Below are 18,582 nucleotides of genomic sequence, written 5' to 3'. Positions count from 1 at the left end.
AGGAGATAGTTACATACTGAGTCAGACTGTGCCCAACTATCCAATGTTAATGTCAGTACATTTTCAGATACTGCTAAACAAGGTAAGTCTTTGTTGTTGATGGTCCCCTTCTTCTGTATTCTGGTACAGTTGATTCTGACCTAAGCACGGATATGGCATAGTTGCATATCTGTAAATAATATCCCTTATGAGCAAATGATACAATATTCTTTAGTGGGGCACTAAATAATACAGCTATCCATGGTGAAACTGCAGTAGTACTAGAACTTCTGCATTTCTTGTGGGTGCATTTGTATTAAATTAATACACTGTTCTACAGCCACATTTCAAAGTTTTTCAGACTCTGCTGCATACAGTTTTGTGTCACTTCCTGGTATGAAACTGACACATAGTGACAAAGCTGATCACCTTGAGTACAGTGATTACATTGGGGCAGGAATATCTGTTAGTATAAGCAAATATTTACTGCTTAAGCCCTTAGCTTCTTATGATGGAGTGTTTTTATTGGGAAATGGTGGATGTATATACACAAGGAGCCCTAAATTTTTGTGTATTGGCTTGTTAAACAATAGGTTACACACCTGGACTGGAACACATCTGATAGGAATAAAGTGACAAAATATCTAACAGCAATAAATCTGACAAAACCATCACTTTTTGAAACTCCTAAATGGAAAGTCTGTTTAATAAATATCTGTTTAATAAATAAATAATTTTGCTTGCAATTGTCATGGTTTATAATACCATCAACCTGTCTTCTGTGATCTCCGTATATGTGATGGGAGTAGCCAATATAATAATGGAAGCAGCAAGCAGCCATGTATATATGAGGGTTACATTATTTGGAAGCATATTTCCTGTTTTAAATCATATTTACATATTTATTTTACAGTCTGTCAGGCAGTTTAGGACCCAATCCTACTCTCATTGGCTTTAGGGTATTAGATATGAAAGAAGAGGAAGCTGATCGTTGAATCATGTGGCAATTAGACTAAACAAAGTCCTCTTCTGTTGCTTGTTTTCCATTAGTGAATTACTTCCAGGAACAAAGTGCAGGCAAAAGATTACAGGAGTTTGGAACTGCAGGATAGTTCTTCCCAAACCAACTTTTATCTCAGACAAAATCAGCCCTGAGGCAATAGAATACTAGTGACCCCTGGTACATTTGATTATCTGTGATACCTGATAATTCGCTGGCCCTATTTGAGGGCTTCCCACTTACTTGTAACACTTATTTGCCACAGATTACTCCAGCGAGACCTGTCATTTTGAACTTAAAAATCCTTTCCCAGAATTCATGATCTGTTTTAACTGATGGCTAGCTCTCCGATGAGCTCTTTTCAAGCACAGTTGCCCAGTATTAGCAGCTCAAAGCATTTAAACATTAAGACACCCCCACTTCTTCCAAAAAAAAGATTGGATTTTTTTTAATTAATAATTTTTCTGTACTTTTATTTGCCTTCTGTTTTTTAACTTCTGGGTTACACTCAACTCATGTTTTTCTCTTCAATCATGAGAGCTAAAAACATACTTTCTCTTTAGAAATGAAAGTTAAGATTCTAATGTACTCATATGAAGCAGGGGCTTTAAGGAAAATGCTGAATATCGAGGGACTCATGAAATTCAGTTCAGTGGTCTCAAACTCATTCATAGTGGGGAGCATATTTTAATACTGAGATTCTTGAGAGCTGTCACCTCCACTTGCATAATATCCCTGTTAGTTTTCTGTGTAATCTAAGTATGATACATTTTTAGTTTCTTTTAATACAATTAATAATACCTTCATTCAGAGCTCTCAAAAGACTTTACAAAGGGAGGCCAATATTATTATCCCCATTTTACAAATGGGGAAACTGAGGCGTGGACAGGGCTAGTAACTTGCTCAAAGTTGTCTAACAGGCCAGTGGCCGAGCTGAGACTGCTTGGAATTTAGACACTGGAAACAAGGAGGAGAGCCAGTATCATGTCCATAGGCCACAGTTTGAGACTCTTTCCCTCAGTTTAATTAAAGGAAAAAGATATTCCTGTAAATGACAGGTTTCAGAGTAACAGCCGTGTTAGTCTGTATTCGCAAAAAGAAAAGGAGTACTTGTGGCACCTTAGAGACTAACCAATTTATTTGAGCATGAAAGCTTATGCTCAAATAAATTGGTTAGTCTCTAAGGTGCCACAAGTACTCCTTTTCTTATTCCTGTAAATGTGAAGCTTGCTTCTTATTGCACAGCTTACGCAGTATCTTGTGATTGTTGGACCCTGTTCCCCCTCCCTGACTTTGTTCCACATATTCCTTGCTATTACAGATTAAATTGTAACCTTTTCTGTGTTATGAGTAGCTTCCTCTCTTTCCCTACACTGAGTTCTGTTCTTTTGCTTCTCCCCTAGATTTCTGATATCTTCTTCTCTCGCTCTGTGTTTTGTTTTCATTTATCTCCCCCTCCCCGCAAACATCCTTCCCCTCACTCCCCAGACCCACATCTTCCAACATACCCACCTGTCCTGCATGTGCCCATATGCAGCTACCCATTTACAGGCTCATTTCTGGTTCACCCAGTTAAAGAGAAGTGGGGAGATGCCACTCTGCTGCCTCTTGTCCTGAAGATACAGGAGTGCTCTGGTCCTGTCTTTCTAATGTCTAAAAGGACTGGCTGCCTCTGTGTTGCTGTGATTCCACACTTACTCCCTTTCCTTAGCAGCCAACCACCCTATTGTCTCTGCTCCCTGACACCACTCAGCCCATTCATGCTCTCCACGTCCCTACTAGCCTGGGGAAAATGGATTTTTAAATCCTGGTGAGAGAGGTAGAGATAGCAGCAGTCCAATCCGTCCCCTTTGCATTATGCTGCCCACTCACAGTAGACAGAAGATCAAATATAGAAAACGTATTTTAAAAGCTTACTTCATTTTTAAATATCAGTTTTTCTTGCAGAAAAGCTGAATGCCTAGAACACCTGGGATTCATACGTAGGTGCTCATCCAAGTACTAACTGGGCCAAGCTGCCTTTAGGTTACAGAATCGTGTAAAACCAAGCAAACCAGGACCTGTAAGATTATCTGCTTTTCAGGAACTAGCCATTGTCTCAAAGAGCAACTTGCCATGACTCCCATAACTTACTGGTCTCCTATTGCACATGTGCATCTCCAGTATCCGTATCTGAATTTGTTATACAGCGAGCATTAACATTTCATAAAGTGCTTCTGTGGTGACAAGTTGAAAAGTATTTCAGTTTCAGGGAAAGAAGCTGCTTACCTCACCGCATGCATAAGATTCCGTGCTGCTTAGGAAGTTTATAAAGTTGCTGTATACGTGGTCTCACTTATCCCAGTCCTTTCTATTGGGCAACAAACTGTACATGACTGTGGTCTGTATACTGACTAGCAGCTGTGAGCTTTCGGGGCATTGCACAGTGCCCCTTTCTAACATTTAAAAAACCTGCCCACTTATGCAGTTTCTTCAAACATCTGTAACGTAATGTTCAGACTATATTTTATTTTCAAGAAAGCACTTGGCCTCCATCTTGGAGAGGAAATGGTAGAACCGCTTAAATAACACCATTTACTCCAGCCTGGCTCCACAGGCAGATCAAGAAGCCTCATGGTCAATGATATTAAAGGCTGCCTTGGGCAAACTGATTATTGTCATTAAATTTAATTAAATAGTGGCAGTTTAGGAAGTTTTTTCCTCAGACCCTGATCCTGGAAACACTTATGGATGTGAATAGTTCCAATGATTTCAGTGGGGCTACTTGTATGTGTAAAGTTAAGTGGCTGTGTGGGTGGGTGTTTTGCAGTTTCTGGGCAGTAAAGGGGGTGTGATTTTTTTTTCAAAGATGTCTCAATGATTTAGGAGCAAAAGTCCCATTAAAAGTCAATGGACCTTGTGCTCCTGAGTCACTTAGGTGCTTTTGAAAATCTCACCCTGGGCCTAAAACTGCCCTATGTAGGAATATTCAAAAGAAACACCAGTTCTTTGCCATGGCCAGTTGTCTTCAGTGGGTTGGGTGTGTTTTCCTCTTGTGGGTTTTTTTTGTTAATCAAACTTTTAAAGTCAGCATATTTTCCAGCCCCATCATCATTCCTTGTATGTCACAGTGATAGATTTGTGAGATAAGCAACCATCAAAAATAATATTTCCTTTGTTAAAGTATGGCAGCAGGTGCCAAACAGAACAGCAAAAGCCAGAGTGTCTTCTTTCTGGATCTAGACTTTGGGCTAATGGGCTGTAGTATTGGACAGCAGCACTGCTATGTAGTGCATGAATGGATTGGTTCATGTGGAACCTGGAGGGCTTTGAACTACCCCATCTGTGTAGTCAACTTCTCTTTACTGTTTTTTTTGCTTCCCTGTGTACTGTAATGACTTTAATCACAAAGGTTAAGTATCCAGCATCCATCAGAATCGGACTCTCTGCCAGAATTCTTCAGAGAGTTCCCCATACTGGCTGGTCTAACAAGGACCTGGAGGGGTCAAACCCAGGTTCCACTTTCAAATCTTGCACATGTCTTGTGCTGCTGCACAGCTGTCTGATCTGTCTCACTAGGTACTTGTATGACCCCATCACCATAGTATTTGAGCACCCATTTCCGTAACAAGGGCAAGTTAATCTCAGGGCTGCAAACATCAACAAAAATGAGGCAGTTCAAGTAAAGGTGATAGTATGGCATTTTATGTTGAAGTCCTGTGTTTTTCTTAACTTGTGCATTAAAACTGCAGTCAGTGTGCTGAATATTACTGCTTCTGTAAGAGTGGATGAAGAGGAGTCTTTCCGATTTATGCCAGTGGCAAATTTACCCCTTTGTACCTCAATGCATTTAAAAACACCAACTGCACATGCATATAGGTATCAAGTCTAATAGCAAAGCAGGACTTTGGCCATCTCTTCAATGGGAGAGGCACTCTGTGATGTCTACATGTATTACCCATGTTCTGTGCAAAGATGAATTGACGTGGTTGTGCTTAAAAACACAAAAATACTCTTAGCTGCTTACGATACTTGTGTAAACTTTTGACAAACAGTCACACAGCATATCAGTTCCACTTTAATTCACCTGTCAACACCCAAATTCAGTGTTTTCTCTAGAAGAGTTGTCAATGGCTAGATTAAAAGCAATGCAGATGCCTATGTTGGTTAGGCATCAGCGGATTACACTCTGAACTAGGGGATTCACTGATCACAAGTTTTTCAGATCCCTTTTAAGATGCATTGATGTGTTTAACTTGTGTACAAATTCTTAATCATCTGGGGCTTTTTTTACTTCAAAAACAGTCATTTCAGTTCACCCTTGAGATTCAGTTGTAGTCACTTCCTTTAAAACAAAGAAAACTTCTAGCCTCCTAATCTCCCTCCTCCTCCGCCCCGCATCCCAATTAATTGCTCTCTTGCACACACATGCACCTTTATATATCTTCCAGTAGTTCCTAGAAGCCCCACTCAGGATCTGGGCCCCAGTGTGCTAGACACTGAACACTCTTAAAATATAAGACAGGACTTAAATCTAATTAGACAAGACAGAAAATGGCCTGTGTCTGAATGAGATTTCCTTGCATGAGGGACAGTCTAACTACATGTATGCTGCATGCCCCTTGCTCTGGGGGTGCATAGTGGTTGCAGGATGCTGTTCCTTAGAAGTGAGGGATGCTCTTGAATTGTCACATAGGATCACCTAAAATGTGTTATGCAGTGTGATATGTGGAGGAGTTTCAAACTCTCTCCCTCCCTTTCATTACATGGCTGCAAAGGGAATATTAAGTTGTTAGTTTATTGAACTGTAAGTTTGTATTAACTGTACTGAACTATTCAAATGCTTAAGAGTCATCCTTGTACTGCATTATTGTAGTGTGACAGGATAGAGCTGATGCATGCCCAGTCTCTAACATTGGGTTTTCCCTTTTTTTCCCCTAGAGATCCACGGCCGACAAACCAACGTGTCAACAAGCATGTCGATAATGATGTCAACCTCCGAATCCAAAACCTGACCATCTTAGTCAGAAACATCAAGATTTATTATCAGGTGTGCCTTCTGCTCTTACTGGTGTCTGCTGAGGGTTGTGGTGTTTCCGCTAGCACAGGAATTAATAGTCTGTTAAAGAAAACTACCACAGGAAATGAAGAGGAAATTGTGTTCATGTAAAAGCATTTTCAGCCATCATTGTCAGCACTTTGAAATACAGATAGAGCTAACTTTTCTAGCCTTCATGGCCCATCAGCAGATTTTAAAAAGGAAGGAAAAAAATGAGTTTGAAGGCTATGATAGCTCTTTGGTTAGCTGTGCTGATATTCAACTCTTCTGCAGGATCATTGAAATAGGACTAATGTCTGAGGATATAAAACGTGTTTACAACAAGTAGCGTTGCTTTCACCCCGGAGACATCTTGAAATGCCAAGGAGTATTAAAATGGTCCTGTACATACCTATTGTGTTTAAATAAGTCTCATGAGAGACTGACCACGTCAACTCCCATTCCCAGGCTCTTCTCATACACCTGCATCTCTTCCAGCCATACGCTGTACACTAGAGGCAGCTGGATGGAGCGTTGCATCTCTTGAGAGTGTGGGAGAATAATGGTACTTCATTAACCTTTATTACAGTTCTGCAGCTTGATGCAACTATAGTAGAGAGAGACCCCAAAATATTACTGCCACCAATTGCTATCTGTGCTACAGAGCTTGCTAAAGAAAGTCCGAGAGTGAGAGGGATTCATGCAGAAGAAAGTAAAGTAGAACTGATGACTTTTAAATGCAAGTTATGGCCGCATGTTAGGAGAGTAGATTGTGTAGCTTTTTGATCTGAGGTGGTGTGTTGGCATTTTATATATTTTTGAAGACAGCAAACTTATGTCTCAATCATTTAGCATTGTAGGTATTGCTGGAATGGGTTGTCATTCACTTAAAAATAAATAACTTTAATCGTCCCATTGAGTTCTCTACCCCAGCAGGGAAATCCCATTTACTCAATCTTTCAACATAATAGGATGGGATTTCATTGTCCATCTTGTTATTGCTTACTCAACACCATAGATCTGTATGAAGTTTTACAGACATCAGAAGACAGAGACAAGGTGGGTGAGGTGCTATTTTTTATTGACCAACTTTTGTTGGAGAGAGAGAGAGACACAAGCTTTTGAACCACAGATTCTTCTTCAGCTTGTCTGTCTTGCCAACTGAAGTTGGTCTTATATATTACCTCACTCACCTTGTTTCTCTAATATCCTGGGACCGACATTGCTACAACTACATACAACATCGGAAGACACAGTCCTTTCTCCACAGTGTTTGCAATCCAAGGGCCAGATCCTTAGGGTGCTGAGAACTCTTAACATTTAGTCTCACTCATGGGAGTTGAGCACCTTGTAGCAGATGATCAGGCCCTTTGTTAGACAATGTACAAAGAGGGGATAGATTATGGAAGAAAATAAATGAGATTCAGAATTGTGTGACCTGGCTTCTTTAGTGTCTTGCTGGTTCTGCGCTGTTGGATTTTTTTAATATAATCTCATCCAGCCAGGCACTACAGTAATACCTTTATAATGTTTTCTTACTATTTGTAAGCGGGAGCAAGAGCTGAGGCTGGAGATGGGAGGCATAATAATAAGACTCTGGCCATATTCCAGAAAAATCTGTACCATTACTTTGTCAGGCTAGTGCATCTCCCTGCCTCAGGACTGCATACCCTGCATGTAAATAGTATGATAGCAAAATTTAATTACTGGTAGTTTGTTCTTGAAAATGTTAAATAATAGCAAACCTAACAAAAAAATTTATTTTTGTATCTATACACTACATGTAAGGAGATCATTTCTCCTTTAACACATCAAGGTCTTTAGGGCAAATCATTGTTAATCTAAGAGAGATTCCCTTTTAAATGATGTTGCATAATCTTCAATTCCTAATAGCCTGGAAGGAGTTAAAGGCTGTCTGTGCAGCAACCTGCACAGTTCTATATATGATTGATATGCACTGTCACGTTGCTACTAATGGTGATTGTATTGTGGAAGATTCCTTGTGTGTTGGAAGCCCAGCTAGTGTATATCATTTTGAATTAAATGATGGTTGGTTGTTACAAAGTATAGCCAAGGCATGGATATTTCAGGATGTACTAGAGAATTTTGTCATCTGAAACTTTTCATAGTAATTACTGTGAAACCTCGCCTCCTTTGAGCCTTTTTGTTTGTTTGTTTTTTTTTAAGTAGCCTGAAATTTGGTTGTGTTTGTATAGTTGAGTAATCAAAGTCAATAGCTGGAGATGAGGCTAGTGTATTACTGACAGAAAACATCTAATCAATTTCAGTGGCAGTCTGGAAGCGGGAGGGAAGGTTCCTGAAAAACAATAGAAGCACAAATTGCTGCTTCCTCAAGGAAGCACAAGCTTAAAAAACACCATGTTGGCCTTGGGGAATTCCCTTCATTTTGACCAAATGGACTCAAATCTAGTTTACAGCTAATTCCTTGTATTTAGTGGGGAGAATGTATATGGAGGGAAGTGAGGGTGATTATTCTTGTGTGTTATCAAACACCGGGACAAAGTGGATGTCACAAAACAAAAGCCTTCCCCTCCCTCTGCCCCCCCCCCCCCAAGACAAGGAAGAATAGAAACATGATGAGTTCATGATCCCCCAGTCCCTGTGTTTCGGAATAAGATATCAGTAACTACTAAAATTAAACTATTTTAAGATATCACTCAAAGGCTGGATAGCTTTTTGGGTCCATATAAATGTCTAACTCATTGTGCTCAATATAGTTGATCTCCTTGTTAAAACAAAATTCATTTCAGTATTTGGTGATATTCTTCTGAAAGTAGAGATGGGAGTGAACCAGAACCCTGGACCCAAATGGCCCCCCACAATGTTAGGACATTCCAGATCTGGATCAGAACTTTGAAGCACTATCGCTCCACCAGGTCTGAATCTAAACCTTGTATCTGAAGAGAGCTGGGTATCGGGGAAATTTGGATCTATATCTGACCTTTGTGGCTTAGACCTGTCTCTTTTTAAAATTTTACTTCACTGAGCATAAATGGGATGAGCAAATGCACTAAATAAACACTTTTACACTGGAATAAGAACAGTTTAAGTGGCTCTGATGTTCACCTGGTGTCTCATCAATTGCTGTTTTTGTTAACTCTGTCAAAAGCAATTAATCTATGAATTCAGTGAAGTTATGCCAGCACTTACAGCAGCACAAAACTTTGATCACCGAGGGCTGTAAAAAAACAACCACTAGTGCTTTGTGTCTAGATTGCTGCAGTGAAACGGGGAGAAACACTGGCAACTTTTAATATGAGAGTTTTGAGTTGGCTGGTTCCAATTTTTTGTTTTAAAGAAGTGTATGAAAAAGGGTTAGTCTTGGTTGCAAGTAAAGTCTCTAGGTTTCCCACTGAGTAGCTGCACTTTTACAGGTTCTGTAATCGTAGCCTGTGAGAACTTCATCACCTGAAATGAAGCAAATTAGTAATTTTGTGGTGGGATTTCTTGAGCAGAAATCTGTTAAAGAGGATCTGTCACTAATTCCATTTAATGAACATTGTGCCACTGGCTAACAGCCAAAATGCTGGTAATTAACTTTTTGAACTTCTGTGACATTTTGGGAAGGCTTCTATGAGGGAGAATGTGAAATGTCATTGTGTCGGCTTTGTGTATATGTACATGTGTGTTGGAGGGTGTGTTTTCACTTTCTAGCTCGTGCTTTGAACAAGCGGGAGACTGGCTGGTCTCTGAATATTTGCGTTCAGGTTAAAATCCAGGATAACTTTGTATAGTGACTAACATAACAGAGCTCAAGCTATTTGACTGTAACTAACCTTTAAGGAGGCTGATAAAAGGATTTCTGGAGACTGAATGGATCAGAGAGCATTGGCAGCTTTCCACCGCTCTTGTTGATGTATGTATTTGTATGTCTTTAATGAACTGAAAATCAAAAAGGAATCCTAAAAAAAGTGGAAACATGGATGAATTGCTTAGGAGGTGTACAAAAGAATAACACAAGAATGTAGGGACAAAACCAGAAAGGCTAAGATACAAAATGAGTTACACCTGGCAATGCATGTAAAATGCAGTAAAAACAGGTTCTTTAAATACATTAGGAGCAAGTAAAAGACACAGGAAAGTGTTGGCCCACTACTTAGAGGAGAAGTTGACCTAATAACAGGACATCAGGAAGGCTGAAGTGTTTAATATCTGTTTTGCTTTAGTCTTCACTAAAAAGGTTAGAGGCTAGCAGATACTCAACACAATTAATGTGAGCAACAATGGGAAAGGAAAATAGGACAAGAACAGGTTAAAGAACATTTAAATAAGTTAGATGTATTCAAATTGGCAGGACCTGATGAAATTTATATTGGGGTACTTAAGGAACTAGCTGAAGCAATTTCAGAGCCATTAGTGATTATCTTTGAGAACTCATGGAAGACAGGTGAGCTCCCAGAGGACTGGAGAAGGACAAACATAATATCTTTAAAAAGGGGGGAGAGGTGAGGAATTATAGACCGGTCGGCCTAACTTTGATTCCTAGAAAAATACTGGAACAAATTATTAAACAGTTTGTAAGCAAGTAGAGGATAAAAGGGTTAAGGTACAGCCAGCATGGGTTTGTCAAGAATAAATCATGGCAAACCTGCTTAAATTCCTTCTTTGACAGGGTTACTGGGGAAGCGGTAGATGAGATATATCTTGACTTTTAAAAGGGATACAGTCCCTTGTGACAGTCTCATAATCAAACCAGGGAAACATGGTCTGAAATTACTATAAGGTGGGGTCCTTCAGGGGTTAGTCCTGGGTCCAGTACTAGTCAATATTTTCATTAGTGACTTGGATAATGGAGTGGAGAGTGTGCTTATAAAATTTGTAGATGACACCAAGTTGAGGGGTAAGATGTAGCTAGGGCAATAGCAGGAGAACTTGGGGAAAATCCTGAGTGTAGATACCCTATTCTATTCTGTTTGGTTCTTGTACTGAATTTATCACCATGTCACCCTTTACCACACTGTAGGTAATGCTTTATTTAGCCTGTATACACTAGTACTGAAACAATTGTCACCAATTGTGCAACTGCATTCTTTACCAACAGTGGGTACAGAATGTACTTGTGTGGACTAGGCTTTGGAGCAGTTATTTGAAACAAGCCTGGGGTGGGGCAGTCTGGCAGGGTAGCCTAGGGAAGCTTGAAGTGGCTGTGTTGTGTTTCCTCCATTCTGTGCATCAGCCTGTTGATCTGACACCTTTTATGGGCATTGAATAGTTTGAAAAAACTAGAAGCAGCAAAAGGATCTGTTTTCATATCTGCTAGATCCTTAACTTTCAGAAGTGCCAATATTCACTCAAATGGCACATACTGCATCACAAAAATCCCTACAGTTTGCATAAACGCTTGTGGTCGTGGGAAGAAAAGAATTAACGTTATCATCACTTGGCTAGTGTCTGTGTGGTTTTGAGGCACATCTTTCATTTGAAGAATGCAGATTGGAAATGCCAGTGGAAGAAGCACTTTATGTGTGGTCACTGCTACATTTTGATGCATCCAATGAAGTGAGCTGTAGCTCACGAAAGCTTATGCTCAAATAAATTGGTTAGTCTCTAAGGTGCCACAAGTACTCCTTTTCTTTTTGCGAATACAGACTGACACAGCTGTTACTCTGAAACCTGTCATTTTGATGCCTGTAGTTCCCATACTTGTGACCACTAAGTCCTTGGACAATTGCTTGACATTTCTGAATGGCTGGAAATAGTTCTGTATTTAAAAAAGAATTGCTGCTGAGAGACAACTCTGAGTTATACTTTCAAAATGGCTCCTGTGCAGCTTCCATAAGTAACTCAAAGCTTACAAGTTCCATTAATAATGGTGGGAGGAGTAAATATAAAGTCATTCACTGAATGTGCAGAAAGAACATTATGTATATCGTATTGCTGTAAATACGAGTTCTGGTTTTGGTTCATAACTTGTGCCCAATAGCTGTGTTGCCAGCTGTAAACAAGTTTTTATATACAATGTGCCCCTTTGTTGAATTTAAATCTCTTCTAATAGTAAGAAGAGCCCTGGAGTCCCTGATTAGTTGCTTAATTAATAGGCCTCTATAGGTAAACTTTATTTCTTAGTACTACTATATATATATACATTTCAAGCTGTTTCTCAGTTCAGGAACTCAAGGGAGGAACTTTTTTCTTGAATTTTAACATTTAAATTTGTAAACCACAACATTTGTCTCTTCTCAAGACCACAGTGTCAGCAGTTTTAACAAATAGTCCCTTATAAATTCACCCAAACTACTTTGCTGACTTTATACACTATGGGTCTGTCAATTTCCTCTCCAAGGTGTATGCAACTGAGAATGGCTTTTATTCAGCACGTCTTGATTTAACCCATAAATTGCAAATTACAATTTGTTTGTAATATATATTTAAGTGCATGAATCAGTCTCACATCTGTAATTTTGAACATTAATGTGCCTCTCAAAGATAACAGATTTTCAACTGTGATAACTTGTAACAGGATATAGGGAAGGTGATGTACAGAAGCTGAGATTCTTAGTACCATAAACCTTATTACATATATACTGGGAGTAATTTAGTACCAAGTACTTTGTCATTGCCCCTTTTGCCCCTTCTCCCCCGGCTGCCGACAGGGGTGTGGTGGTGGGGGACAAAAAGAGCAGCTACCCCAGGGCTGGCGATTTAAAAGGGCCTCTGGAGTCCTCGGTGGCGCTGGCCAGGCAGCGTGGATGGGCTGTCTGGGGGATGCTGACCCCCCCAGCCCCGCCCCTTCTGCTCAAGGCCCCGCCTCTTCTGGGGGCCAGAGCCAGCTCCCGTACCGGTAAGAGTTCAATTTTACTTTAACCCCTGGGCTCACAGCTTGAATGGAATGTACTTGGAGGAGAAGGGTTGTGCTGCTGTCATCAGCTGCCTCTTTTCTTCCGATCCAAGGTTTCAGTGGGTTTGTTTTAGTTCAGGGATCGGCAACCTTTGGCCCGCGGCCCACCAGAGTAAGCCTCCTGGCGGGTCGGGCCGGTTTGTTTACCTGCCACTTCTGCAGGTTTGGTCGATCGCGGATCCCACTGGCTGCAGTTCGCTGCTCCAGGCCAATGGGGGATGTGGGAAACAGCGGCCAGCACAGCCCTTGGCCCGCGCCGCTTTCTGCAGCCCCCATTGGCCTGGAGCGGCGAACCACAGTCAGTGGGAGCTGCAATCGGCCGAACCTGCGGACGCGGCAGGTAAACAAACCGGTCCGTCCTGCCAGTGGGCTTACCCTGGCAGGCCGTGGACCAAAGGTTGCTGATTTCCTGTTCTAGCTTTTGGCAGTTGTTGGTTAAGGTTGCCACATCAGAGGTGGAGTCAAAGGGGCATTATTATGAAAGCACAAGTGGGGAGGTGGGTTCAGTTGCCATGGGATGATCACGGTGGGCTGGAGCACCCACTGGACCTGAGGGTGCAGAAATGGGTATTGTACAGCATGAAATATCTCTTTGGCTTTTATTCAGCACGTCTTGATTTAACCCATAACATTTTATCATCAACTTACAAAAAAAAATTGGAATGGTCTGAATTATGGAATGTTTCTACTGTGTCATTTAGACAGCTTAAAAAAAAAAGTGAGTGAACGTTTATTTTAGGTCTGTTCGAATTTGAATTTACCTGGTGTAACTCTTGTGTTTAAGAATTTAATTTATTCTAGTGTTAACCTAGTAAACTGTTGCACGACAACTTGCAAGAGTAAAACCGCAGGGCATTTTGCTACCTTCCACCACCATATCTATTTTGAGTTTTAGATTAGGTTTAAGGCATACATCACTGTGTCTAGACAATCTCACCAGACTCAACATACTTTTGACTTGATCCTGCTACATACACGCAGGCAAAATTCTCATTTACATCAATTGGAGTATTGTTTAGGTAGGTACTGTAGCCTAAGGAAGCTACAGTTTCAGATATATTGGAAAATATTCTGTCTGCTATGTGTAGTAGTAAAGGGATTTATTTTTGCTAAATTAATTGTTTATACCAGCAGTCCTCAACTTCACAATGTTTGACTTATAGCGAAGGGCACTTACAATGTTTTTGGATTGACACCCTGATTCGCCTTACGACAATTGGTTTCGACTTTATGATGCTTGGTCCCTCAATGGAGTGGATTGTGGTTCCAAGTTACGACGTTTTGACTTATGAAGCAATTTTCAGGAACCAATTGTGTTGTAAGTCCAAGGATGACCTGTAATGCCTCGTACGTAGCTATATCTGCAGCTTTAAAGGCCCGCTTTGGTCAGTTATATTTCTGTAATGGGTTCCATTTAATTTAGCCTTTTGCGTACAGATATTTTAAAGTGAGGTCTACATGAATTCCATAAATTATACGGTAAATTTAAAAAAAAAAATCTTCCAGTTGCACAGCAGTTCCCTAAACACAGAATTTCTGCTTTTTCTTGGCAGGTCACAAATGGAAATGATATTTCTTTGATTATATGCACATTCTATCAATGAATAATTTTATTTTATGATCTTGGAGAGCATAATCTGTATAAAGAAAAGGAGTACTTGTGGCACCTTAGAGACTAACCAATTTATTTGAGCATGAGCTTTCGTGAGCTACAGCTCACTTCATCAGTGTAGCTCACGAAAGCTCATGCTCAAATAAATTGGTTAGTCTCTAAGGTGCCACAAGTACTCCTTTTCTTTTTGCGAATACAGACTAACACGGCTGTTCCTCTGAAACCTGTCATAATCTGTATATACACTCTTTACATATGCTGATATATGACACCATATTAGATCCCATTCTGTTTTGGGTGCTGGTTCCCCTATAAATCTAGATTAATCTCCTGTACAGAAGCGGTATATGAAGAGGGGAATTAAAACCTTAATCCTGCAATGTCATAAGCATCCCATTGACTTTAATGGGGCACTGCATGAGCAAAAGGTTCTGCCTGTATCTGTGAGCTTGCAGGATCGGGGCCTATGACTTCAGCTGTATTAGCACTTCATCTTGAAAACAGCAGGTTTATTACTTGGCCATCATTTTAACATAGGCTGATATATATATTTTCCCCCCCGACAAGTTGTTTGACCTGCAAACGATACCTCCAGGCTGTTTTTAATTTTGGAAAAAAGTTTGGGCAATATTTTTTTTTTAAATCGTAGGCATTCCAGAAAAGGAAGTTACTGTTTTTAGATTTGCTTTTGATATTGTCATATGTGCTATAGAAATGCAAAGTAGTATTTGCTTCTGGAAGTCACATGCAGTTCATTGTTGTAACTGGCTGGCAGTGTTTGTCTGAAACACCCAATCCTCCTAGCAGGTGTAGATCCTGCTGGGAAAATGGGTCAGTGGGGTTTGCTGAATTGTGTGGCTGATTACCACACCTGGATATAAAGGAGTTGGGAGTGACTCTCTGGAGTGTGGTCTGAGCAGACCTGGTGTAGGAACGGAGCAGGCTGGGGAGAATGCTTGAGCTAAACTTTGTTGCTTTGTTAATAAAGGCAAGCCCCAGGAACAAGGTGAAATTTTGACACGTGGACTTTGTGTCAGAGCTGGTTGTGAAGAACACCTACTCACAGATGTGTTTTAACTGAAATTTTGTCATCCACTAATCCATAATTCACGATAATGCTTCTGGGTTCATGGCTTTGTTTTTTAATGGGTAAGATTTTTAAAGACCGCTCTTAGTTAATGTTGTTTTTTAAAGTAACAGCTGTGCTACACAACATCTGTTTTTTGTCTCTTGGAAACAATTTGAATGTGTGCACTGATGGTTACACTGTCTGTAACGTGCTGTGTGGTTTAATCTAGATAGACCCGGCAGCTAAGGAGTTAAGCTTTTAAATTCTATCAGGTCCTAATCTGACCAATAAAAGTCCCTAAATAAGAATCTTGTTCAACAGACTGAAATCACCCCTGTGGAGCTGTCACTGTCAGTTTAATAATTAGCATTATTAAAAGTCCCTAGATACTTACATAATCTGGGGGTTTAGGATTTCTAAAAACATGGATAGAGGCCATTAATTCTGCTATTTCTTTGAAAAACCAAGCCTACCCCTTATAAAGTAAGAGTTCGTGCACACCACATCTAAATACCTCTCTCCATTAAAATTGAGCTGTTGGAATTAATGAATATCTTCAAAACCTTTTAACTAAGCTTAGTCCTTCTCTCAGGAAAATGGATCCAAATTGTTGGAATTAGTCACCTTATGTTAAATGGCTAATTTAAAATATTTGCCAAATTTATTTGCTTTGAAATTTAAAAGCGAGAGAAAAAGTAAATGTCATTTTTTTTTCCCCGTGACATCTTAAATACATATTTTTTCAAAAGCTGGCCCAATAGACTAATGCGTAAAAGATCCACCAATGTGGCGTTTGTAATGGAGTCCAGTGTCCAAATGGTGTTTGCGAAGAGACCTACTTCTGTGAACCTCCTTGGTGAACAGTGAGTTAGAGGAAGGAGAGGGTCGTATTGGGGTTAATGCCTAGTTTATTTGGAACAGCTGTGTTGCAGTAAGGCCAAATGGCTGTAGTCCCATGAGAACCATAAGAATTACCACTAGAAAACAGTGGTGGGTAAACGTCTCTTGTAAATGTTCAATTTAAAATTGTCAGTTTATGAATTTATAATAGACCTTTTATATGATAGCTGTTCAAGATTGATCAATATTAGCTACTTTAACACAGAGTAATGTGGAATTCAATTTTTAATCTACCTTTTTAAATTTACTAATTGCATGTTTTTCTTTAAAATGAGTTTATGATCTGAAAAATTAGCCCATCACACTTGCTCCTTGTGTGTGTATTTCAAGTCATATCAGCTTATTTTAGTGACAGAAGTATCATCCAGGGGTTTTCTTTACTGGTGATCATCCCTGCTAGCCCTCCTGAGCCAAAGCAGCTATGGCAGAGGGAGGTGGGTTATTTTCTGGCTCACAGATCCTCAACAGAATTCTTAATTAAATTTCAGTTATAGCATCTTTGTTACTGATAGTGACACAGAAAGCAAACAGCTTGATTTCCTGGTCCCAAGCTGAGTCTGTAGGGGTGACAATGAGAAGGTTTTATTAATATGGGCATGTTTTATATGAGTAATTAAGAAACCATAAATGTGAGTTCTCTCAATACTATTTAGTCATATTTTTAAGAGCAGAACCATAGTGTAACTTAAAAAAAAAAAAAGTTACCCTCTCTCATAATTCATGTCTTCAAGTCGCTTCTTGGATTTTGCCCCTTAAAAAAGAATGCATGTATTTTTTAGGTTTTTCCTGAATGTGAAAAGCCCTGGGTGCAGCCAGCTTTTTGTCTTCAGTGTCATGATTTGTGGCTTTTGTCTTCAGTGTCCTGATTTTGTATTTATCTGAGTAGCACGTGAATATTTCTTTATGGTTTTATGTGCAGAAGGCATAAGCTGATACACAGAAACAAATGCTGTCAGTTTTGCAAGAGTTGCTTACATTTCAGTGCCTGGGCACTTGATCTTACCCTCCGATTCCAATCCTACAGAGAAAATAAAGCTAATTTGTTCCTTTTCCTTCTCTAACTTGGAGCCTGATCACGAGTGGTGTTGAACACCTTCAGCTGGCTTCAGTTGAGATGCTGAGCATCTTCCATGATTGGGCCCTAGAGCAGTTTTATTTGATACGCTTGTGTATGATTAAAACAAAGCTGGGTGCCAGGTCACGGTTTGCTTTGGCTCTTCTCCTTGACAGCCTGTTGCAATCTTAAACACTTTCAAGGTACTGGTCATAGCATATTAAAACTAATTCTTTCAATGTTTATAGCAACCAGTTGGATACCTGAAACCATCCTTATCAATTGTTTTCATCTTTGTGCACAAGTGAGTTTCTCAGGTTTGCCACAAGCATGTTAGGTTGATAATGCCTCTCTGCCCATCTCACCAAAGAAAGAACTTTTTTAGTTAGTCAGTTGCCTGTTTCTGGAGCTGTTGCCTGTTTCTACAGCAATCTTAATCCTGCTCTTCTATTTTCCAATGTCCAGAATTAAGGTCAGACCTATTCCTTCAGTTATTTCAGCAAGAGTAGATAGAATTTCCGTTAACGTGATCCTAGATCATGCTTTAATTCTGCAGTCATCTAGATATGAAACATGAAGGAGTAGTTACATAACCAGTGATCCTATTCTCCTGGGTCTCCAGTACCAAATTTAAAAGAAGCAGAAGGATGGATCTAGTCAGTATTTATGGTGAAAGCTGCATATATTGGACTAACCCCATCCATGTTCTAGTATACACAGAAAGATAACATAACCATGTGTAATTGCCAGCCTCAATTTATTTATAGTTGGCTATCCACTTTGCAGAATGATATACAAAATGCAAATAGGCAAGAATCTGACTGCCCTGGTTCTGACAACTTGTAAAATATGATGCCTATCCAATAAATGTAGTATAATCTAGCATTTTGGATGTTTCTCCTAATTACTTAATACATAAAGTCTTAACGTTGTTGGTGACAACCAGGTTACGCTGCTAAACAAAAAGCATATTTAAAATGAACTGCTGCATTTTGTTACTCCATATCCCTGAGTATTAGCATAAAAACAGGAGTCGTAGCTCACCACTTGCCTAAATGATGCTATTTCACAGATGTGTGTAGAAAATGACTG

General features: G+C 39.8%; 1 protein-coding gene across 3 annotated transcripts in view; it reads left to right on the top strand.

The window, feature by feature from the left end:
• Window positions 1-18,582, top strand: part of CCDC88C (coiled-coil domain containing 88C) — a 135,601-nt gene that overhangs the window by 5,733 nt on the left and 111,286 nt on the right. For all 3 annotated transcript variants that reach the window (XM_048852687.2, XM_048852689.2, XM_048852690.2), the window contains exon 3: window positions 5,900-6,008. In XM_048852687.2, coding sequence (XP_048708644.2) covers window positions 5,900-6,008 — 109 coding nt within the window. The remainder of the gene's footprint in view (window positions 1-5,899; window positions 6,009-18,582) is intronic.

Source organism: Caretta caretta, chromosome 6 (assembly GCF_965140235.1).
Source record: "Caretta caretta isolate rCarCar2 chromosome 6, rCarCar1.hap1, whole genome shotgun sequence".
Lineage (NCBI taxonomy): Eukaryota > Metazoa > Chordata > Testudines > Cheloniidae > Caretta > Caretta caretta.
This window is presented reverse-complemented; position numbering and strand designations above follow the sequence as displayed.